Source organism: Chlamydotis macqueenii, chromosome 19 (assembly GCF_036417535.1).
Source record: "Chlamydotis macqueenii isolate bChlMac1 chromosome 19, bChlMac1.mat, whole genome shotgun sequence".
Taxonomy (NCBI): domain Eukaryota; kingdom Metazoa; phylum Chordata; class Aves; order Otidiformes; family Otididae; genus Chlamydotis; species Chlamydotis macqueenii.
In genome coordinates this window covers 5235201-5258913 of record NC_141574.1, presented here as the reverse complement: position 1 = coordinate 5258913, position 23713 = coordinate 5235201, and the positions used below count along the sequence as shown (strand labels likewise).

At 41.5% G+C, this 23713-nt stretch overlaps 1 protein-coding gene across 1 annotated transcript; it reads right to left on the bottom strand.

The window, feature by feature from the left end:
• Positions 1 to 2799: 2799 nt before the first annotated feature.
• On the bottom strand, positions 2800 to 23571 carry BLMH (bleomycin hydrolase). The gene is made up of 12 exons (XM_086763149.1): positions 22688 to 23571; positions 22242 to 22439; positions 21733 to 21842; positions 20923 to 21064; positions 19594 to 19682; positions 18196 to 18288; positions 14166 to 14321; positions 13508 to 13666; positions 13340 to 13407; positions 12811 to 12928; positions 10330 to 10399; positions 2800 to 3786 (listed from the first exon to the last, which is right to left on the bottom strand). Exons 1-12 carry the CDS (start codon positions 22698 to 22700, stop codon positions 3635 to 3637), a joined length of 1368 nt encoding a protein of 455 aa, XP_086619275.1. The 5' UTR covers positions 22701 to 23571; the 3' UTR covers positions 2800 to 3634.
• Positions 23572 to 23713: the final 142 nt, after the last annotated feature.

Below are 23713 nucleotides of genomic sequence, written 5' to 3'. Positions count from 1 at the left end.
TAGCAAGGGTGCACAGCTTTTGATTCTTACCACAGGCACAGGACTGGTTTTCATAGGCTGTTATCACTCATTAGCAAAACAGAAAATATCCTACCTAATGCTGTGCCAGCCTTGAATTAGAGTGTTATTAGCGTGAACCTTAAAAGAGTTTGTTCAACTGCCCTTAGACTCCTCAGAGTAGAAGAAATACAGTTCTCGCTTTGACATTTGTATTTCCCCTCCTCTTCCCCGTTCCTTCTTACAAAGAACTTCTAAAATCGCTGGGCATAAAGGCAAAACTGTTTGTGCCAGATTGGCTTCATTTCCTATAATGTGTTTTAGCCATGTAGAATTTTTTGTGCTTATTTGAAGGAAAGGGAAAAAAAACTGTACTATTGTATAAGCTGTACAGGGAAATATCTGGGCAAGAGCTGCAGAGATAAGCACATGCTGGACAATACTTTTAAATACTCAAATTAACAAAAACTGGCTTGGAAACAGTTTTTAATTTGTCAAACTCAATCCTCATTAGTGCTGCCATGGGCAACAAAAATGTCAGTTAAACTCCAGAGAAAAAGTTAACTCTTTTTGGCTGCTATCCCCCTCTCATAGATAGCATAAAGGAAATAGAACTGGTGTAATGTCATAAGCAGAAAAATTTTCAAAGACTAAAATACTGACCTTTTGGAAGAAAAAAAACCCCAAACACCACATGCATTAGTCATAATCAAAATATTGTGCATAATACAGCTTCCCAAGAGATTTGGCTTTGTTTCAGAGCCACCAGGGTTCAGCATCAAGTACAAGGCTGTTTACTCGCCTTGATGCAAGTAACACAGCATGAGGTAGAGATTGTGCATCGCAGACCCATAAAGCCAAAAGGGACTTCAAGAGATTGTCTGCTCCATCAACTCTACCAAGGCCATTTCTGACATGTTCTTCTGTAACCTGTTCTTAAAGATTTCTAACAATAGAGGCATCTACACATCCTCAATATCTATTCCAGATCTTCACTATGTTTTTCACTAGAAAGCTTTTCCTAATCTCACTAAATCTTGCTGCAGTTGAAGCCCATGACTTTTTGATCAATTTATCATGAGCAGTGGGAACAAAATTCCCTTCTTTAAAGCATCCATTTACAAATTAAAAGAGCACGTCTCCTCTTTTCTCTGACTAAACACCATAGTTGTTCTGCCTCCTACTAGTCACAGTATCAAGTCTTCTGATCATTCTTACCGTTGTTCTCTACACTCACTTTGGTTTGCATCTTCCCTGAGGTGCAGCACCCTAAACTAGATACTGCACTCCAGCTCACTCCCCAACAGTCTTAGGAAGAGCTGGATAACTCTACATTCATTCGAATCTATTTCTCTGTTTATACACCCTAATATTACATTCCTTTTTTCTACCAGAGTATATGATCAATCATGACATGTCTATATTTTTCTTTCCACACCACTCAAACTCAGTTCACACTTGTTCTGCCCGCTCTATTTGCGTATCCAGTTACTCCTGGCTAGGCACTGTTCCTTGTATGATAAACATTTGCATGGTTTGACAGAAATCACATTTTGGTGAGCATAGAGTATAAATCAGAAATAGTGGCAAAATATTTGACAATAACCTGAAAATTAAATATATTTGCAAAAATGAATGATTCAACAGTATCCTGATAAATAAAAAGTACATCCAAAATTCCACAAAGATAATGGCATGTGATGCCCACTTCCACCAGTCAACACTGTAAAAAGCAAGAAAGGTCATCTTCCTGTCCTGAGATACAGAAAAAGATCTGAGCATTGAACTTGGGAGTCTTCGAGAGTAGGAATATCTACTGCAAAGGTGTAGCTTTGTTATTGCTCATGACTGTTGCTACTAAAAAAGGCAAGCTGAGAGCAATTAGCCATTTGCACCTATCCCCTCATAGATCTTGATGACAGAAAACTTTTTTACATAAGCCCAGGTTAACAGCTGAATTTTGCTAGAAGGGAATCAAATTATAATATCACCGTACTGCCAAGATACATTCTGTACATCTCCAGAACAGCAGAAAATACTGCAAGAGCACAGACTCTTAAAACACATTATTCAATGACAGTAACAATAACCTCCTGCTGCTGTTCCACACCAAATTCTGTTATCTAACTCCTGCCCACACCAGGAAATGTTAATCACAGCAGGTTAAATCATCTTGGATGACTCCTAGACAAACCTTAATCTGGATTTAGTTTAGCAGGCAACATGCAGACATGATTCAGCTTGGCATTTTTAATTTTACATACACACACATACATATTTGTATTGCTAGCACAAGATACACTTTTGTAATCATTTAATAACTTTCTACCTCTGTTGTCCAAATGGAAGAGAAGTCAAACCAAATTGTAGAGTACCATAGCCATACCAAGCATTCTTTTTTTTGCTTGCACTTGACTTAAGCAACATCCTTCTGCTACCCATGGTAGCTGGCAGTTGTGTAACAGTGTGGTTCTTTATCCTTACTTACCCTCTGATTTGCCCTTGACTAAACCCAGTACGGAACAGGAAAACTGTGAGGGTACACACAGAGACAGCCCATCGTTTTGGCACAATTTAAATCAAAGGATTAATACTGTGCTCATCAAATTATTTGAGTGCCTGTGAGATACTGTGTTCATGTTTCTTTGTTCAGTGAGAGGAGCATCTTTGACTACAGAGAAAAGCAGCATGTTTTCCTGATACGTTCACATTCTGACTCACATTTGTTTGTAGGTCACCAATATCTTTCCATTTCATTAGTTACATGAGGCTTACTTAAAAAAGGAAACAGAACTGTACCAGTCACTTTAGAAAGTGTTTATTCAAAAGCTTCATAGCACCATCTTGTTTTTTAAAACATCCAAATAAAATGCAGCAATTAAAACTTTTTTCTGTTGAGCATGACACTAACTCCACCTGTGAATATACTTACAGTTGTTCTTGCAAATAACTGAAAAATAGCGCTCCTGTGCACACAGACACAGCACTGGGCCTTGATATGGGATATCCAGTTCTAGCTCAATAATGGAAGAATAAAAACAAATGAAACTGGAAACGTCAAGGAAACTTTTTTCCCCCCTAATTCTGCTGGAAGATTAAGTTTTCTACAGGTAATTTTTAGCAGTTTCTATTCTTGTGTCTCCTCCAAAACTTCAGCAAAGCTAAAAATGTAAATATAAAATATTTTGGGCATTCTTTTATGGTACAAGTCAGACCATGGATGGTTAATTTATAAGTATCTTGATTTATTTCTTCTAACAATCATCTAGCTATTAATTCTAAAGGGTCTTTTATGGCCATCTCTTCTAGGGAAAACATCGGTCAAAATAATTCTAAGTTACTATGCTGATTTTTATTAAAAATTTAAGGTAAAATCAAACTGCCATTGACAGCACTTTAATACATTTTCATTACGAGTTTTTTTCCTTTTCCCTTTTTAGTTTTGCAGAGTAGCCTGAGAGCTTTATTCAGCCAAGTCAGTAAAGCGCTATTTCTCAAAAATCCTTAACTTATATTTCAAGAATATGGACCATGCTGAGTGTTTGGTCACATTATCATTTGGCTATGGCTTCCAACCACTGGAATTCTCTATTGCATCTACTTCTGGTTGACCATTGAGAGGCAAATATTCTGTAGTTCACTTGGCTAAAGCCCCCATAGGGTCCCAGGCTGGCAAAACAATTGGTTCCTGCTCCATCACTGCCAAGATGTCTTCTGGTACATGCTTCTTATCCACCACAACTTCGTACACGTACTCAGAAAACCAGTCATCAGTCATGATCAGGTAACCTGGAGATGGAAACAGTTCATTACAACAGAGAACTATTACCAATACAGTGAAGTCACATAGAGAAGTTTCACCTATGAATGATGCATTTCAAACAGGACCTAGTCATACTCTCAAGGCAAAAAAAAAAAAAATCAAAGAAATTAACATACAGGCTAACCAGATGTACTTCATGTGCACTGAAAGACCAACCAAGAAGCCTGCTAGGAAAAACAAGACCTGGAATATTCATCATGCATGCTTCCTCTGTTAAAACAGGCATTGAGAATACTCAAGTGAATTACAATGCCTTAAAAAAAAGGCATTTAAAGCAGAATGTAAAATTATCAGTCTCTGGCTTTAGAAGTTTTCAGAATTGTTAAGAAAAGGGAAATTTTCCAGGTGTATATCCAAACCATCTTTGGCTTAAGAAAGTTTTGCTGATTCAGTTCTTGCAGTAAGAAGGGGCCACCTGCTTTCTTCAAAAAAAAAAAGCTATCTAAATCACACTTCAGCTGAACTAAATCTTAATTATCTCCCTTAATATAATTCTTACTGAGATTTTCAGTCAACAGCCTTCGAACTGGAGGGAAAAAAAGAGGCACATTTAGAATATCACAGGTTTTAGCAGAAAGCTACCATTGGAAACAAACTGTTCAAGGTGAACTGAAAATAAGAGTGGCTGGGAGAAAGAAAGCATTTAGAAGACAGATGAGAAGGTTTTATGTAATAAAGTTCCTCGTGTCCTTATACAGTATCATCACACAATCAAATGAAACAAGAAAATGTCCAAAGAATATGGACAATAAATGCATCTATCTACACCATCTTGTTTCTAAAGCAAGAGATCAGATAATTCCCATAAATTAAAAACCCTATCAATTGTAATCCGAGCTAGAAACCATTTTGGAAACACTGCCAAAGGGAGCTGCCTTGATTATTCTCTCTTCAGGATATGAGTTCTTGGGACACACAAAAACCTCTCACTCCCAAGAGCCAACAAGTAATTGCACCCTGCGAGGATAATGAACTCTGCTTCTGACATCCTGTATCTCAAAGCTTGACAGTGCTGATTAGGATCACAGTGTCTGAACAAGAAGGAAACGTCAAGCAGAACTTCAGAACATGCAAATAAGGAAGGTCACTCTTTGAGAAGGCCTGTGCCCGGTGTCACAATGAAAGCCATTATCAGTTTCTTCATTAAAAGGAGACGTACTTTATACGCAGCAATACATATACCTCAGAGCCTGCCTAAGGCAACCCTGAGCTCTGCGTTCCATCCAGGTAACAGGCAGAAGCAAAAAACCAGAAAAGTTTCTTGCATTTCTGAGCAGGGTACACAATGGAGTGTTACCTCAGGTAATTAATCTATTGCTTCTACTCAGACTGTTTGTATGTTAATGCCAGAATGCAGAAAAGAAGAACAGCATCATCATCTTGTAACAAGCACAGCATCTGACTGTGAAAGTGTACTCAGTATGAGGCTGGTCCACATCTCTAACTTACCCAAAGGAAAGACGCAACATTTCAAAACTGACAAGCTGCTGGCCAGGGAGAGGTCAGCTGAGGATGAATGGCCAGTGAGTTATTGTGTAACCTAGGATTTGGGCACCTGAAAATAAAGCCCTTGAAAGTTCCCAAAGGAGCTAGTACAAGCCACTTTGTGCTCGTGCTGTAACTCCTCCACAGGGAAAACAAACTAACAGCCTTTTTGCCGTAGTGTAGTTATGGGATGACATACATACACATATACAAGTACAGACACTAAATGTCTACAGTTAAATCCTTAAAATGTCTTTATGCAGAAGATTATGTATGCAACAATAAGTACAGAGATTAAAAAGTCAAAAGGAAGCTGACTTTTAACTGGAGATGTATCACAAGAAAGTTCTTTTCATGCCAAAACAAGCAGATGGACCCCTACCAAATGGATGTGATAGTGTGATTTAGTGTTCCCCTCTTTCTTACTTTAAAAAAAAAAAAGAAAAAAGATATCCAATGGGATAAGCTGGGTTCAAAGTTAGGTAATAATGTACTGTGTCTCCAGAACAAAGAGTAAGCAGAATAATTAAACTTGCCTGTATGGCTGACAAAATGCCAGTAAAACACAGAAAGGAAATATTTGACTGGGAAGTGACTTTTTTACCTCAAAAAACAAGCAGTGTTTGTCAGCAGCTGTGTTCATTCCTTGAGGAAAAACAGACAGGATTCCAAGAAACACTTTTACAACAGATATGGATGTAATTACTAAATATTTAGGAGAGGCAATGCTAGGCTGTTCCCAGGGCTTCCCTTTCTCCAGGACAAGTGCTGCCCAAGAATTCAGTTCTGCCCACTCCAGAGTGTGAGCATATAAATAACTTCATCCCATGACACCAGCAGTCACAGCCTTTCCAGTCCTGCACCATGCAAGTCTGAGGAAACAGGTGTTACCTGGCACCTTAGACTGTGCTCAGGGCAAAGAAGGACCCACGTGAAAAAAACACTTCCATTTCCTACCAAGGACAAGTCATTTGTTTGCTTGTTTTTTAATGACTCAAGGTCTAGTCTCTGATGTTTTGTTGCGTGCCATACCCTTTATCACCCTGTCCAACAAATAATGGAGTTGGGGCTTGCTTGTATCCCCCACACCCAACTGGGCCTCAACTGAGATGTGCCAAGTTTAACATCATTCTTGGCTGCCCCTTTACTGATGTGGATTCTGGTTCTCTGCACTGAACTTATCCAAGCACAGCATCCCAATTCCTTAACAAGGCAGATAAGAGGAAAAAAATCACTGCCAGATTCACTCAGTGGCATAGCAAGAGAGCTAGGACAGACTACAAATCCTCACCCTCCTGGACACTGGAGAGTAGAAAGGCAGGGCGTGAGGAAGAGAAGAGGAGGAAACTGTCAAGTTCTCTCTTCTAATGCTTGAGAACAAGCTCTGAAGAGCATGTCCCATTGCCTTTTGCTCAACAGCAGGTCATTTGGTCAGATGTAAGAAAATCGTTCAGAGATTCACCTCCCTGAAAAAAAGTAATCTGAAATAAAAGTCAAGCTTCATAGTTCTGACGGGATTTTCTGTCAAGGCACTTTTCCAGGCAACTCCCTAACCAAAACAAAATATAGACAGTGAGCAAGACTTTCCAGAGACTGTGGTCTCTACCAGTACAAAACAGATAAATGAGTGACTCACCCAGGAAAATTCACATGGATGGCACGCATACAATACATGCATACAAGGTACATGCAGGGTTTAGTCAAGTCACTCTGGGGTGCTATTATATTTCAAAGGAACAACTAGCTTCTCTTAAATGGCTCTAGAACTTACTGACAGATTGAAAAGTAAATCTGTACTTGGAAAAGAGAATGTTTAAGGAGGGTAAACTGTTACTGCAAACCAAGTAGCAAATTAAACTTACAAAGCGGGCAAACAAGTTCAAAGTAATACTCAAAGCCAACTAGATAACTGGGTTAATTTAGTGTTATTTCTAACTTAAAGTCTGAGGCACTACACTTCTTTCATTTCTACTAGCTGTAGTTTTTATTTTAGATTATATGTTCACAGTGACGAAAGCCAAAAATGCAGGCAGCTCTCCACACACATCGACAACAGCCTCCGCAGCTCTGTCAGAGCATTCACTGCTCTGCTGCAGCACAGAGCTCCTACTGTTGAGTAACAGCTCAACAGGTACAACTTTTACTAGTAGTGTCAGGCTTGTCTTACTGCACTGTGGTTTGGGAGTAATAGCCAACATCCTCAAATTGAGCCTAGTCTCTCAGTCCCTGTTCCAATAAAGAACTCTGAACCTTTGCCAAAGAGCATGTATGGCTAGCACAAAGTTGCTGACAGACACCTATTAACTTCAGAATGTTTGGAGTACTAACCAGTGTCCGCGCCGAAGAGTTGTAAAGCAAGCTGAGTAAGGCCCTTCCTTCCTGGAAGTGTTCCTCTAACACTAGTACCATCTAACATCACAAACCAACGATCTGGAGTGTCTCAAAACAAAGTGTTTGACAGTAAGAGCACATCTTCCCAGGCATTGTTATATTTTATATTCTCTATTATAAAAGTGCTTAAAATAGTTTGTATTTGGAGATAAGAAAAGTTTTGATTTTACTTTTTAGTATTGATTTGGTTTCTTTACTGAATCCAACATTCCAAAGTACATCTTACTGCTGTCACACTGATGAGCCTTGAAGGCCAAACATCAACATAGTTTCATTGTTTTGTCAAGACTAAAGATTTTTATTGGAATATTTTGTTGTGAATGTATACAGCTAAGACCAAGGTGCCAGAATATAAATTAAGAAACTGTTCCAAGAATATTCTATATTTTACTTAGCTGTTCATGTGTAAGACATCAAAAGCTTCTGAATAAGACCACATCCTAAACCAGAGTTTTCTGGAAATAGTCTATTCCCAGAAGAAAACAGACATCTTGGGAAACTTCAGCCATATCAAATGTTGTTAGTAATTTGGGATTGATGTGCAACCAAACTGTGGTCAGCAATGACTATTGCATTATGCCCTGGGACACAGTGAAGTCTGGCTTGGCACGCTGAGCAGTGAGCCAGCTTATCGTGCCATGCCCGAATCCACATCCGGCCTGTCTCAGATAGGAGATGACAAAAATAATGGAGTTTCCCTCCACTCCATTTAGGAAAAGCTGACTGACTGCAGGCCTTGGCAGAGCAAAGTAGAAATGCTCTCGCCATCAGCCCCACTCACTCCAGTCATTCCCAGGCTGAGCAAGGAAGCAACAAGAAGCAATTTCATAAACCAGCACTCAGCAGTGACTCACCATTCTGTCTACACTGCCTGTCCCTGTGCCATGCCAGGCTGGTGCATCCACCCCACTACAGGGCTTACAAATCCTTTTTAAAAAAATAGTGCAGGCTGAGACAGTCATCAACAGGAAAGCAAGTTCACACAGAAAACTTGGCATGAGCAGAACTGCACGTTAACTGTGGATTTTGTTGTTGTTAGTGCTTGTCATACCAGAGACGAACACTGCAAGGATGCTGCAGGTCATGTTTCCAGCACAGCTTTAGGAAGGCAACCACAATTATGTTAGTTTTGGTTTTTGTTACAGACAGGTGTTGGAGCTAGAAACAGTTTACATTGCAGCTTTCACAGCATAAGCTGGAACCAGCCATACCCTCATTTCCTCATTTCCAAAATCTCTAAAGTAAAAGCTTGCAGTGATTGATAAACAGTGCTTTAAAAGAAAATAAACCACTTAGGTTTCACACATGACTCAGGAAGATTATTTAAGCAATATCAGCCACAGCTGCACAGCCAGCATAAGCTCCTAAAGATGAAACAGCTCTAATGTATAGATTCAAGCTTAGATCTGCTACCAACAACTTCAGTACACTTAAAAGTACTGCAGTGAAGTCTTTATTTCTGCTTTCATACTAGAAGGAGAAAGCATTTTTATATAGTGCATTTCTTGGAAGTGATCCCATCTTCTCTGATACTGCAAAGTGTTTCTCATCTGTTGTCCCTTTATTAAAAGATTGGCTTACGTGCCTGTTGGAATTCCTGCTATTTCAGAAGAGCAGCACTACCATATTTTCAGACTAATACTACCAGATTTTTCAGACTTGTGTTCTGCACTAAAGGATTATGAGCCACAAAATAGCAAAGGTTCTGCTCTCCCCCTACCACACTTGTCAAACTCCTACAGCTGCTGGTTTTTTGACAGGGATAAGAGCTGGCAATTTGTGATCAACAGCAAACTGGTATACAGTGCTTAGGAAAACAAGCAGCTTTACAACAATAAACTAATCAACCTTAAAGGTTTTTATCAAAGTTTATTTAAAATACTTAATTATGGGAACTTTAGATACTTTTTTTTTAGAAATCCTTTAGTAAGCCCTACCACTCCCAACGGCCCTGCACTCTTCATGGTACCCTCTACAAATACTGATATTCATGTCACCTGACAGGGTGTCACTCAAGCTCTTGCAGAGAAAGTGAGAAGGTAACCATTATTAGCCAGATTACTTGAAAGCTAGACAGTTTGAATCCATTCGATCTGATGATGGAAGTCTCCCAGCATCTTCTTGCTACATTCCATACACTAAATAAACGGTGCGGTTACTAGATTGTGAAAAGCTGCAGTGAAAAGAAAAGATAAGCCCCATATCATTGAGCTGTACTCAGAGTTCCAGTTCCAGCCTCTGTAGGGGCTTCTGTCAACTTTGTCCTCCTACCCTTGGGATCCACATGCCCTGTCTGTCAAGAAGTGTCAGCAATCACTTATGGCCATCTCCCAAAAAACACAATTGCCTCTACAGTTGAACTTACAGCCGGTGTCAAGTTTATCCACTGACATTTCCTGCTTCTCTATTCAATGTTTACATTTGGATTACTTAGATGTAAATCACATTTAAGTGCAGAATGTTTATCTTCCAGGAATACAGTGCCATAACTCAAGTGATCTACATGCTGTTTGCAGGCTTGTTTCATGCATGTCCTGGCGAAGGACATGCAATACATCACTTTCCCCCTTCCACCTCCTTATTTCCAAACATTACATTCAGCTTTCTGTTCCCATGACTACAAATTACTTTACCTTTATTACCACGGTCTTCACCCCAGGAGTTTTCCACTCTCCATTTTTCAAATGCCTCTTCTTGCCCATCCTGTGACAAAACAAGTCGGTGGCTATTCAGCAGTGAAGAACCACGTGAGTTTATAGCAGCCAACCCTTCCAAGTCTAAATCCAGCACCAGCAAACCACAGAGCTCCACTCCCAAAAGCCTACAGGTATTGGCAAGTTTCAGACAATGGCTTCTTGCTAATGGTTGGAGAAACGTAATTTTCTAAAATATTGTCTATCCACTTACATAAAATATGAGGAAACGTGGTCAAGAAGGGAGCCTGCAATAAATATTTATTTTAACCAGAAAATTTAAATTGAACTAAATTCAAGTTTGGACTTAACTGACTGACAGAATTTAAGCAGCCCTCCCTATGACCTGTCAGGGCATGGGGACCTTCTGAAACACAGAGTGCACAACTTGCTGGAACTAGGAATCAGAGGAAAGGAACAAGGACAATGAAACAACTGCAATTATTTAGAACAGTATTAGTAAGAGCAAGTGCAAACACTTGAATCTAGCTGAAGGATACAGCTCCAAGTCTACTGCTTTGAGATATGCAAAGCTCCTAACGAGCATGAAGTACATCTGACATCATGTTCAGAAGCATGCAGTATCCTAGCCTGCATTGTGTACATCTGAACCAAGTACAAATCTACCAAGTAGATAAAAACACCAAAAACTTCATAGGCTTATGGTGCCACAAAGTGAACTGTTGCTTCCTTCGTGCAGCCTCCTATGAGGAAACAGCAGGTCCCTTGAGGAACCAAAGCACAGCTTCTCTTTCACTACTGAAATATTTCTTTTAATACAAAAAACTAACCTGGAAAACACCCCACAAACCAAATTTTAATATTCAAAGGAGTATTTCTGTATTGCTTCTATTCTCACTTGAAAAAAAAAGATAGGACAGTCCTTAAAGTGAGACACCAGAGAGTAAACTCTTGATGCTATGGGATAGAAACTGGGATAAACACATTTATGTACACTAAATTTTAACCAAAAGGTGCATTTAATCCACAATTTTTTATGTTGTAAAATTGTAATAGGATTTTTTAAATCTTCAAAGCCCTTTAAAGTACGTAAATCCAAGGTATTACATTTTACAACTCAGTTTATCAAAGCTCCTTTAGATTAAGTTAAGGTTTAATATAAGACAACATGTTCACACAAAAGCTAGAAAAACTTAGTCCATTTTGAATGTGGAAAAGCCTAAAAATGCTGAACTTGTTCTAGGATAATTTATTTTAAACTATCTTTTGATTTTAGAGATACCATCTATCATATACTGATCTTATACACATCCTTTTCTTAAAGAAATCAGGTCACATTTGATCACATTTTATGCAACTATAAATTCATACTTCTGGATGTCTGAATGTAAAAATACAGAGCATAGACTATAGCTGCCAATGAAGCACAGCCAGTAACTCGGTACAGTAAGTACACACATATATACTCCAGCTGTGAAGAGAAAAAGGTTTTGAACACTAGAAAAGTATCATTTTTAGTATCTAACTGGAAAACAATGAACATTTTTTTAAAGATGTGTTCATGCAACCTGATACACAAAATAGAAGTGTTAAGAGCTCAGAATACAACAGGAAAAATTATACTGAGTTGTAAAAAGTAACTCAAAAATTCTTATGACTCAGCACTCCCATCTCAAGTCCTGCCAGAGCTCAAACTTCTTCAGTTACATGAAAGCTGTTATTTCTCAAGCCAAGGTCATGTTGGACAGGAAGAGATCACTTCAAAGAAACTTTAATAATGACAACTTCTGGAAATAAATGGAAAACATCAACATTGCAGATAGCCCCGAGTTGTAAATTTTCACATGGTTCTTTCTACTTCATATGTGCTTTGTTATACTGCCAGGAGTAGATTTAGCTGTGGATTCATCTCAGCCTCCTGTCTGCCACAGAGATATTTTGGACACCATTTTCTTCCCTAATTATGAGTAGGTCAGAGAGGTCACATGCCAGTGAGCTGCAGGAGGTTAAGTGCCTCCTAACTGGCATTTTAACAGAAGGACCTTCATGCTGTAAAACAGACTGGCCTAACCCACGCAGCGGGAAATACTTGCCATCATACCAGACTTCTTGCTCAGCAAGCTACATCAGAATCTGTGTTTAAAAGTCAGTTAATATAGGTTTTCTAGTATCTTAAAAATAGAAGCTGACTTTCTTTTCCCTTTCACCATTAGAAGTCCACGGGCAGAAGGAAAGAAGCCCTCAACTTGTCTAAAATTCTTCCCTCCCTGTTAAATATTTATAGTTCTGAACACTCAGACGTAAACCCAGGAGAACAGACAACCTAGGCCTTGTGCACCAACGTGTTGTGGCACACATGCTGAACAGCTTATACACTGTGGATGAGCCCAGAACAAATACACGGCCAGAACATTCAAATACATCTGTGCAAGTATCGGAACTTCAGGAGGGAAACCGTACCTTCTCGGTGACAGCTGTCAGGACCATGGCATGGGTCATCATTGATTCTCCAAAGACTAACCGTTCTGCTTTGTTCATGTTCTTGATGGAGACACCGAACACCAGCTCGTGGTTATATCTATTAGAAAGCCACATAAGCGGAATCAAAAAGGATGCAGGGAGAATTCTCCCTAGTAAATCAGGGAATCAGTAGGCTGCACTGTCCCAGGAACCAGTGCACAGGCATACAAGTTCACCTATTTTTAGTCTCAGAATATATGGAAAAACCAATCTCTTTAGGAGTTTCTCTCACCAGATACTAGCAAATTGAAATCAGTAAGAATATTTAACAACCACTTGTATCGTATCTTTAAAAGATTCAGATTTCAGCTAAAAAGTGAAAAAATTTCTCTTGCTGCTGAATTACTTAAATACACTCTTTTGTGGTATATAATCCAAAGTATGTACAAATCCGTTTCTTAAACAGCTAAAGAACTTTATGTGCTAGCCAAGTATCCCAAATGGTATTCTGTTTTCATTTTCTACTTACATATTCATGTCATTGATTCCCAGCTTGCCATAGAAGTGCTTTGCAACATCGCAGCCAAACCACACAGCCTACAAAGAGATGTGAAAGTCACATCTAGGCCATATCTCAGCGAGTTTTACATTACAAGAGTTGCACCATGCCATCCGTGAAGAGAAAAATTAAACAAACCTCGCCATCCTTAATAGAGGCTGCAGCTAATTTTTTCAAGACATCAATGGGTTGGTTGTTATAGAGCGTCTTCTTCCCTCCTACCATGTTGCCCAGGTACTCCACTGTATACAGCCTGTTGTATGGATTCTGAGGTCGAGGATCATTCACTAGACAAATCTGCCAAAAACCACAATGTCATAAATTAAGGTGCAACGTAACTGAAATCTTTAAGAAGTGAACCTAAATGGATTTCAGGGAATTGCTTTCCTTCCACCTAGCTGTCTGTCCCATTAGTAAGCAAGTCACTTTGCTGAAATATCAGGTTTTTTAAGGTTTTGTTTGGTTGGTTTTTATTTTATAAGTTCACCTCCTAACTGTGGCATAGCAGTTTTACACATTATCGCTGTCTTATGGCATTTAATGACTGATTAGATCATATTTTATCATTACAAAAACATCATGGAAGTGCAGCGTGAGATTACAGCTAATGGAGGGGTAGAACACAAACAGGAGGATGTGGAGAATAAACACAGGACCGATCTTTGATTTGTGGGAGCAGTACCCAGCCCATATGGTGCTGTTACAGTAGCAGACAGTACACTTGCAACAGTGAAAAATAAGTGGCTTAGCAGCAAAAAAAGGTCTCGGGAAACATCTGCCTTTCAGCATCCCCAACCTTGTCCTCCATGTTGAAGTAAGGCTTCACATGCTCATTGTAGAACTGCACCGGTGTCATGGGGCCATATTTGTGGTAGTTCTTCTCCTTATCCCGGAACTCCCAGCAGAAGGTCTCCGGAGGGCTGCCCAAGCAAGTACTCACTATTCTGAATACCTGCCCAGAGAAGCAAACAGCTGTGAACTTGCTGAAACATGCAGGTCTGCCTCTCCTACCAAAGCAATGCCATTGATGAATGGATTTCTCCATGTGAGAGCCAACTGAAGAAATGGGATCTTAATGATCACCTTTGAAGAACATGAATAAGCATACACACTAAGTATTTACATTACTCTGGAAATCTAGGTGTTTCAACAGTTCAAAACCAATCTGACAGACTACAGGAGAATCAACAGAATCTCTCCCCATTCTCACACTCTACCTTCGCAGGGAAACCATTAGGCAAAACAGAAGCTTAAGGCTGAACATACGATTCCAGGTTATCCTAGGGATGCAGCAGCCAAAAGCAAAAGCCAATACATGCCCAGTCTCATTCCAACATTTTGTAAGTAATTCTGAAGCTCCTCCGACAAGATACTTCCCCAGTACAAGAGAAACTTTATCAAACTGATAAAAAAGCTTAAGCATTCAGCATCACCTGTTCCACCAGGTGGTTTGCCCCACACAGAGAAAAAGAATTGACTGACATGCATACGGCAAAACATTTTATCGCAGTGTTTCCCCAATACTAATCCTTTTTTTCCTGTAACGTTCATTTGGATTTCAAAGATGGGCCTTTGCTTCTTTTCAAAATCCCACCATAGTCTTCGTCTGTTTTAACAGATTTAACAATGCCTCCGTTTAGGGTTGAGCTGGCAGGTTATGTAATTTAATTCAAGATCCCTGTCTGCTGCGACATCCTTCACAGCTGGCAGCTTTCTATTGATTTTTAGCACAAAAAGTTGACCAGATTTCAAGTCATCACCCTCCCTATAAATCAGAATATGAAACTGCGCTTAAGAATCACTACTGTACTTTCTCACAGGGCTTATGTAAAACGTGCTAACTTGCAGGCAGCGTAACCAGATTACTGTCGTCAGGGATATTTAGCAGGACCTGCCATAGGTACTATGGGGACAGAGAAGTCAATCTTATTTAAATAGGTTTGAATCTTTTACTTCAGCTGACACTGGTCTGCTTCAGCTCTGTCCATGTCTTGAGCACAAGTCTTTTCCTTGCAAGGAGCCAACAGTTTATTTTAAAAAAGAGAAAGGGGAATCAAATCTCAATGGCACCTTCTGCACTAGGATCCAATGCCTGTGCTTTGTGCCAGCTTTCCTAGGCTGTCAGTCTTCTCACTTTCCTCTCACCAGCTTTTCACAGGAGAGGAGACAGAATACCTTTCCCAAAGCTGAATTATCTTTCTGGAGCCAGTTGAGCTGATTTATATGCATCCCATGGCTCCGTAAGAACTAGCTTTCTGCGAGCGTGCACTTTGTGCTGATGGCAAGAGGAGTGCAATACTCATGCTAAGTAACACAATTTGGCTGTGTACAAGATACAAATGAAGGTGTTCTTGCTCCAAGCAATTTAAGAAAACAAATTGAGAGACTAATTATGGGTTGAAACAAGGGTGTGGGCTTCATGTTTTCACCAGAGGAACTCACACATTTATTTCTCAATAAATATGTTAAAGAGCAAATGCAAATCCCTAAACTACTATAAATATTTATTTTTGCAGACAGAACAAAAGGTAGCATTTGCTGTGGATACACCCACATTGCCTCAGATAACCCCAAGCGGTGAGAGAGGAGGCTATGGGAACAAAATGAGCAAGAAAAATGCCTAAAAGGAGAGCAACGAGCAAGTGGGCTCCAGCCAGAGGAAGGAAAATGAAGGAAACAGAAGTCTCAAGTTAACAGAGGCAGTGGAGCCTGCGAATAGCCTCCCTCAATTGTTTTGCCACCACACCCATCACAGGCCATCTCTTAGTATCTCACAAGCTTCCTCTCTCAATAAATAAGCCAGCATATTTGAACTAAAAGGTGACTTCTATCACTCCTAGCAACAACTAGAACCAAGATAAGGCAAAGATATAGTGGCTTGTGCTAAAAAACAAAATGAGTGAGGAGGAGAAAAGAAGGACACTCCTGATAAGGAAGAGTCTACAAAGGAGAACAGTAAAGGAAGAAAAATTCAATCACATGCACCACACTGATTTCAATTTCTGACCTGCTGTGCACTGGTTTGATAAGAAGAATGTTTATCCAGTTCTGGAGTGAATATTTAATCTTGTGTTCCAGTACAACTGCCCCATTTTAGCTAGAGCACCACCTCCCAGCATGAGCAAACCAAGATTTGCTATGCAAATAGAACTTCACAGAACAAAACCAAGTTCTGCTTTGCCAACTACAAAACCAGATGCAATGCCACTTATATACATATAAACACATGAAATAAAAGAGCGGTCTCATATCTTTAAGTAGTTTTAAATATACAAGATAGGTGCAATTGCACATTTCAACTACAATGTTCATTGAAAGTAAATCCACTTAAATTGCAAATCTCATTCACCACTGCAAGAGGAGATACTGTGTTAACTTCAGAGAATTAAGCACAGCCTTTTTACAGAACAGATTAATTGCAATCAATTAATGAGCCTTTAATGCTGGTTCCAGGATCCCTTGTCAGAGGTCAAGAGGCTCTAAACAAATGAAAAGACATTGTGCTGTGAACTGTATGTCACTGCCCTAAAAATGAATATCTCTAGGAAGCTTTTGATGTCTGCTCTAAAATCCTCCCAGGGCTTTTGGACACACACTGGATGCAAGTTACATTAACTCACTTTTTGAACTAAGTGCTGATTGGCAACATACCAGGGTAAGCTCAAAGCCCAGCATTACTCTTGATCTTAAGGCATACATTTCAGTAAAGTTTTAGTTTCAATTATACAACAAAGAATACAAATCAGTGTTCTTTTTAATCTAACCTTGAAATTAGATAAAAAAGAAGCTACAGGTTTACATGAAGTGCAAAGATGAATCTACAAAAACCAAACCAACACACTGATCAATACTTGCATATTAGTACAACTGCCTGAAGCTTTACTGAAATAGCCTAAGGTAGGTTCTGCCTCACACTGCTGTTTACTGGATTGCAGAGAAACACACACACAACCAAAACATTTGATTTCTTGAGTCATCTAGTGACAGACATTAAAACCATTCAGTCACTTTGTACTGTATGTTTGAGAAACAAATTAAATATATACTTTTTAAAATGCAGGCACTTGGTCAAACTAAAACAGCCTGAACTTTTAAAATTACTTTTGGCAATTTAAGTATCAAGTATGAGGACTACTGAGTAAGAAAAATGGCAAGTGCCACCGTCATATTCAGTGTGACCAGATAGAGGTGCAGCCACTACACACACCCTGCATGCTACAGACTTGCCGATTGATTTGATTTTGAGTTAATTCACACAGCCAGAAACAGATGCTGTGATTCCTTCCTCTGCTGCCCCCAGTATCAGACCACAGCTGGATTCAGCCTTGTGTTCAGCTCACATATTTTCCATAATGCAGGATTCCCTTTTGTTGTTCTTTCCTGCTCTCTTGTGGGGAATTTCTGCAACAACAACACTTGTGCTGTAGGATCTTGCATTCAAAGCCATCAGAACACAATTTTCAACCTGCCTCTTTCCTACTGTTTATAAAATCTTGATAGGCCACTATTTTGATCTCTTTTAAGATACAAAATGCTGCTTTCCTACAGAAAGGGGCAGGTGTCTCTAAAATGTCATCATTCTGAAATCTATAAATTCAAGATATTTGTCTGGAAGTATTAGAAAAATTCGAAGTGAGATAAGCAATAAGCCACTTCAAAAAAATCACTTGAACACCTCCAAGTGCACTGCCATACGAAACATTCCTAATTAGGCAAAAGCACTTGTTTTGCCTGATCCTGAGAGCTATAGAAGAAGAGTAAGCAAGAGATCTCTTCCATTCTAGCCTTGTGTTCCAAGAAGATTCATGTCACACAAGTATGTTTACCTCTTCTATCATAGTGTCCATTGAAGCACAAAGTTCTCCCTTCATTGTTCCACTTTCCACCATATTTCTTAGCCGCAAACAATATTCTCTCATCTGTTTAAAGAGAAAGTAATTTTATTAAAATGGTATGAAACATGCTACCTAATCAGGTTTTAGGACTTTCTATCTGGTTGTTTCAGGCACCTATTTTACTCTTCATAACATTTTCAAAATGAAAAGAAAATCCCTTTCAGGAGGCTTTGTTAGATATTGATTCTTTAATAAATATAAATCGAATGATTTAAAAGGTCACAAAAAACTGATCAGAAATTAACAAGTAGTTGCAACTCAATTACTATTTTCCAGCCACTGATCTGAAGCTTACAGCCATCAGCTTTTCTTAAGGCTTGATTTCTCTTGGTTCCTTAACTGGTGCTGCAACATCCACACACATTACCACCTCTGTGACTCACAGAAGACAGACTGGCTTCATACTGTAAAATTTATTTTGCAATTCTAATGCATAATTGATCTCTTGGTTGATAAAACGAAAGGAGTATTTCCCCACTGCATGCAGAATTGCAGCAAGAAGAGCACATGCTTCCCATTACTGTCACCATCCATAAGGCCAGGAACAGTGACTGGGGCTCCCACAAGACCAGCTGGTTTGCAGTGTTCAAGACTGGAATAACATTAACACTGTTCATTATGTCTAAGCACATTTCAGCACAGATTTTACATTTTTCTGTGGATTTCAGAGGCAATTTTCCCTGAGCATGTAGCATATGAACGGGGGGGCAGGGGGAGAGGAATCGAAGCTCACATCGAAGCTCACTGTAAAAAAGCTTTTTTTGCTTTTTACCTAGCTACCTACACTGGCATCTTCCCAAATTAATTCGTTTCTGGAGTTCAGGGAGCAAGCCTACACATTCCTTCAGACAAAGCTGCACACTTCTACACTGAAAGCTGATTTTTAAGATTCAGTGTTTTGAAAATACTTCTTAATCTTCTTCATCAAATTTGGCAGTAATCTCTAGAAACCTTGGCATACTGGCAGATGACATTGAGGAGGTGGAAAAAAGTCACCTAGCCACCAGTGCTAGTTTTGCAGAAATAGACAATCAGCCACACATCAGGAATTACCTTTTCGGAAATCTGAGAATTAGGAACAATTGCTGCTAAAAACAGGTGGGGTACTTTCAAGCTCCTGAAGCCTGGAAGCGCCCGTCTTCCATAAACACACCTTCCTGCTCTGTGTTTCAAGATTAACATCAGACTTTGCTGAGACTTCAGGCTGCTTTTTGAATAGTTGCTGGAATGCACTTTGGTCAATAAAGAGAAACTAAGGTGGCTAGAAACACTGGGAGCAGGTTCATTCCCATCCCCTCTCCTTAATTCTATCATCTAAATCAATTTTACCTTATGATTCAAGATCTCATTCATCCTTCTAGTAGCCTCTGTGGTATGAGACTCCGGGAAGTGTTTCTTGGGGACAACACCATACTTTTCTAGAAGAAAGTAACAAAGCTATGCGTTAACAATGGCCTTTTCCACACAGCAGATGCTAGCACTTCCACTTATATCCACGTAAAAGCTAAATATAGTCAGGTTTTGTGCAGATATTATAAGGGAAAGTCCCTTATTTAAAGGTTACAAGTATTCAAAGTTTACATTTTAATTTGCGACTGAATCTTGACCTCTGATCTGCATTCCAAGGTCCCAGAAGGTGGAATCCCTGAACTGCTCAGTCATTTAGTTCAACACTTAAAAGTTCTAAACTAATTAGTGCTTTTTAAGCAGCTATTTTCACCAGAAAAAGACTCTGATTACTTGAAAATTAAGCTCCTGAAATATCTTGTAAAGAACTGGGCCTCTTACAAACTGCTACATGTATGTTATCTAAAGTTAAGTGACTACATTCCCTGGCTCCTTTCCTCCTCAACATTTATAAAACACCAACAACAGCTCAATCCCTTCCTACATTATGGTACCAATCAAAGATCACACCATGCAAGGCTCTGGATGTAACAGCAGCATCCAAAGTCTTCTCCTCCCTGATTAAATATTTATAACAATTGGATGAGGAAAAAAGTAACCTCCAGGTCTCAAAGAAACAAATTTCTTTTGTGATTCTAAGCTTACATTATTGGCCTGTTGATTTACAAATCTCTTACACTGTTTCACAATACAAAAAGCAAATGATAGTGTAACTCAGAAGTAGTCTCCTTAATCAGTGTAAGGAGGATCTCAATTAAACAGCATCTTTGTAAGACCAGCACTGCCACATTCCACATCATTTCCCTCACTACTCTCCATGCCACTTTTCTTCAGGCTGCAACTCCCTAAGTAGTTTTGCTTCTGCCTTGTAGACACACCCTGGTCTGGCAATGTTTTTCCCTTACCATGTGCCCTAAAAATTGTAAACACGTATATAAACAAAAGATGTCAGGTTGATGACTGAAGTAAAAGGGGATTGAACGTTTTTACTAAATGGGAAGTCTGAGATTTCTGATTATTTCTGTTGATCTTCTGAGCTCCTGTCATGAGCAGCAATATGCAAGAGTGAAGATCCCAGAGAAGAATTAAGTCTAATAGTTATAAGCTGGTGTGAAAAGGGTCTTTGATTAAGAAGCAGTAGTGGCTAATGGCATCATGTTCCGCAAACTCAATTTCTTCTTCTATTTCATTCCCCATCTCTCAAACCAGAGTGCAATTTCAGGAAGGGCTCCTAGGGACCAGTTCTCTTACCAATAATATTAACCAACATATCCCACTGTCCACCATCATTCGTGGGGTTGGAGAGCAGGAACTGTATCAGTCTTCCTTCCACAGGCTCGTTTTTCTGAGCTGTTTCCACAAAGGCATTTAAAAAGTAGTAACAACGTTCCACCTGGAATGGACAGGCAGGAAATATGGATATTTTAAGTGTGACATATTATGCATTAACCCATTCCCGAGTCTCAAGTTCTTTGGAAGTCCTAACTAGATGAAGCCACCTTCTGCTCGTCTACTGACATTCTTATTTTCCCTCTAGCATTCCAGGGTTTATCCTATAAACTTCTTTCTGTCACAGACCAAATATTTGGGAGTGAGTTAGCACAGAGCTTGAGGGCAGGGGAACAGGAAATGCAAAACAGAAGTTACGCAATGAAGCCTGGTCCAAAGGAGTACTAGATTGTCTCCATTTCCCTTAGGGGAAAAAAGCAGGAACACAGCTTGCAGATCAGTAGGTCACAAGCACGACTGAAAGCTCAACAGAAAGGTACACTCATGTTTCTCCCGAGCCTTCGACAAGGACCTTTTGAAATACAACACCTGAAAGAAGACTTTCACTATTCCAGAACGTGAACATCCCGACAACTTTCATCCTCAAGCTGAAAGTCCCACTTTGCTCAACTCACATTTAAAATACATATTTCAAGAACTTTTGAAGTTTCTTCTCATATATATTTTCCACTGGGATTGTTAAGACAGTCCAGCCTAAAAGAAATTCTGTCCCAACACTACTACTGATTGCATAAGGCGCCCTAGCACAACCCGCGACCTGCGCTACTGTACCTTATCCCAGAAAAAGAGGTATGACTGGCTGAATTCAAACTCTTCGATGTTGTATTTCTTCATGAAAGGAAGACGCATTGCATTGAGACAGGAAAAGATCCAACATCTCCCTGGGAGATCAAAGGAACAAGAATTAAACTGGAACGTTTAAGAACTGTGTAAGATTTTTTTTTTTCTAAAGTATAGGATGGATGACACCATTCCGCCTGAAACCTTTGGCCACTGCTCTGTCTGAGACTGTAAAATATCAAAAAAGAGAAGTTCAGAAGTCTTTTACTGCAAATGGCGGTGTCTCACCTGATTTTATCTTACACCACACAGACAGGGAAATAGGCAAACGCGGCAAGTCTGAAGACTGTTATTCACTCAAGAGGATGCTGCAGGGACCCAGTCTTGCTCAGCGCCCGACAAACGGACTCCAGAGGCAGCCACGGCTCCCGGGCGCATTGTCAGCATCACATCCTGCACAGAGCCGCCGAGGGAGCCCCCCCGAACCCCGAGCCCCTTACCCGAGTTCTTCTGGTTGGTGACGGGCTTGCCCTCGGCGGGGACGGCGTGCTGGAACACCTGCACCGTGTCCTGCACCACCTGCCGCTGCAAGCACACCTCCAGCGGGTCGTTACACGTCGCCACGTTCTGGGCCAGCAGGAACCGGGGCTCGGCCCGCAACCGCCGGGTGAAGGCGGCGGCCTTCTCCGTGCTCAGCCCTGGGGGCCAAGGGATAACGGTCACCGCCGGGCCCGCAGGCCCCTCCACCGGCACCCCCCCGTCCGGTAACCCCCTCCCCAGGGCAGCCGTTACGCCGGTAGCGTCCCCTCCGGTAACGGCGTGTCTCCCGCCACCGCCCCCCACCTCCCCGGGGTCGTTGCAGTGATACCCCCCCTACACCCCCGCCCCGGACCCCCCCCCCCCCCCCAGCCCGTTGCCCCGGTAACGGCCGGGCCCCGCCTCTCACCGCGGGCGTTCATGGCACAGGCGGCGCAAGCTGCCGGAACAGAAAGCACCGCTCAACGGCCGGGCGCGCGCTGAGGCGGAAGCGGCTCTTATAGCCCCGGCACCGGAAGCAGGAAGAGCCCCCCCCTCCCCCCCCCCGCACCGGCTGGGGCAGGGGGCTTGGTCCGGGGCGGGGGGCGGACGGACGGCGCGCCGCGAGGGACAAGCTTGCCGCTGTTGCGCGCGCCGCTCCGGCCACGCGGGGGCGCCGGGGGTCTCCGTTCGCCCCCCCGCTTCGCCCCTCGGTTCCAGAACGTTCGGCGGCACCGCCTGAGGCAGCGCCCCGCGATCCCGGGGACCGCGGCCTCCCCACCCCGAGGAGCTGCAGTACCGGCGGCTGCGTGTGGGCCAGGCCCGGCCCTGCGGCTCCCGGCAGCCGCGTTCCCTCGGGGCCGGTGCGTCCCTGGGTCACGGGAGGCACCCTTGGAGCATCCCCATCCCGCCACCCCCTGCTCTGCGCCTGACGGGCACACGATGAGGCCTTGAAAGCTTGCCAGGACCTTGAGAAAAATGCTTGAGTGGCGGATTTGTTGTGGGGAGGCATTGAGATGGTGCCATCGTGGTGCTGGAGTGCTCACACTGAAATTTCCGCAGCGCCTGGGGCTGCCCCGAGCCGCGAGGTCAGCTCTCAGCCCAGCAGACGGGAGGTGCAAGGGCAGCGCTAAGCGCCCAGCAGCTTTCAGGGAAGCCGAGATGCCCGCAGGATTACCGTGAAGGGACAGCGGGTTGGGTGGCCGCCACCCCTAGCACCCTGTGGAATGGCGCTGTAGGACAGGGCCAAGAAAGCAGCCGCCAGCTCAACACCAGCTCGTTTTATTTGTACAGCGACATTGTGATCTGTGGCAACCCGGTGCGGATTTCTCTGTGGTCCGATCGATGCCTGACTGCACGTGCACACCTTTTAGGAATAAATGTAGAGGGCAAGATCTGGCAACAGCTCGGGCAGCCCACCCCCATGGCAGTGCTCTAAGCAGCAGGTTAGAATAAA

Excerpts from the sequence above, each read along its gene's own strand:
- BLMH (XM_086763149.1), bottom strand. Across the intron at positions 21,843-22,241 it reads CACCAACCAGAAGAACTCGG|GGAGATGTTGGATCTTTTCC; the intron begins GTAAGGGGCTCG and ends TTGATCTCCCAG. Across the intron at positions 12,929-13,339 it reads GGAATCAATGACATGAATAT|ATATAACCACGAGCTGGTGT; the intron begins GTAAGTAGAAAA and ends GCTTTCTAATAG.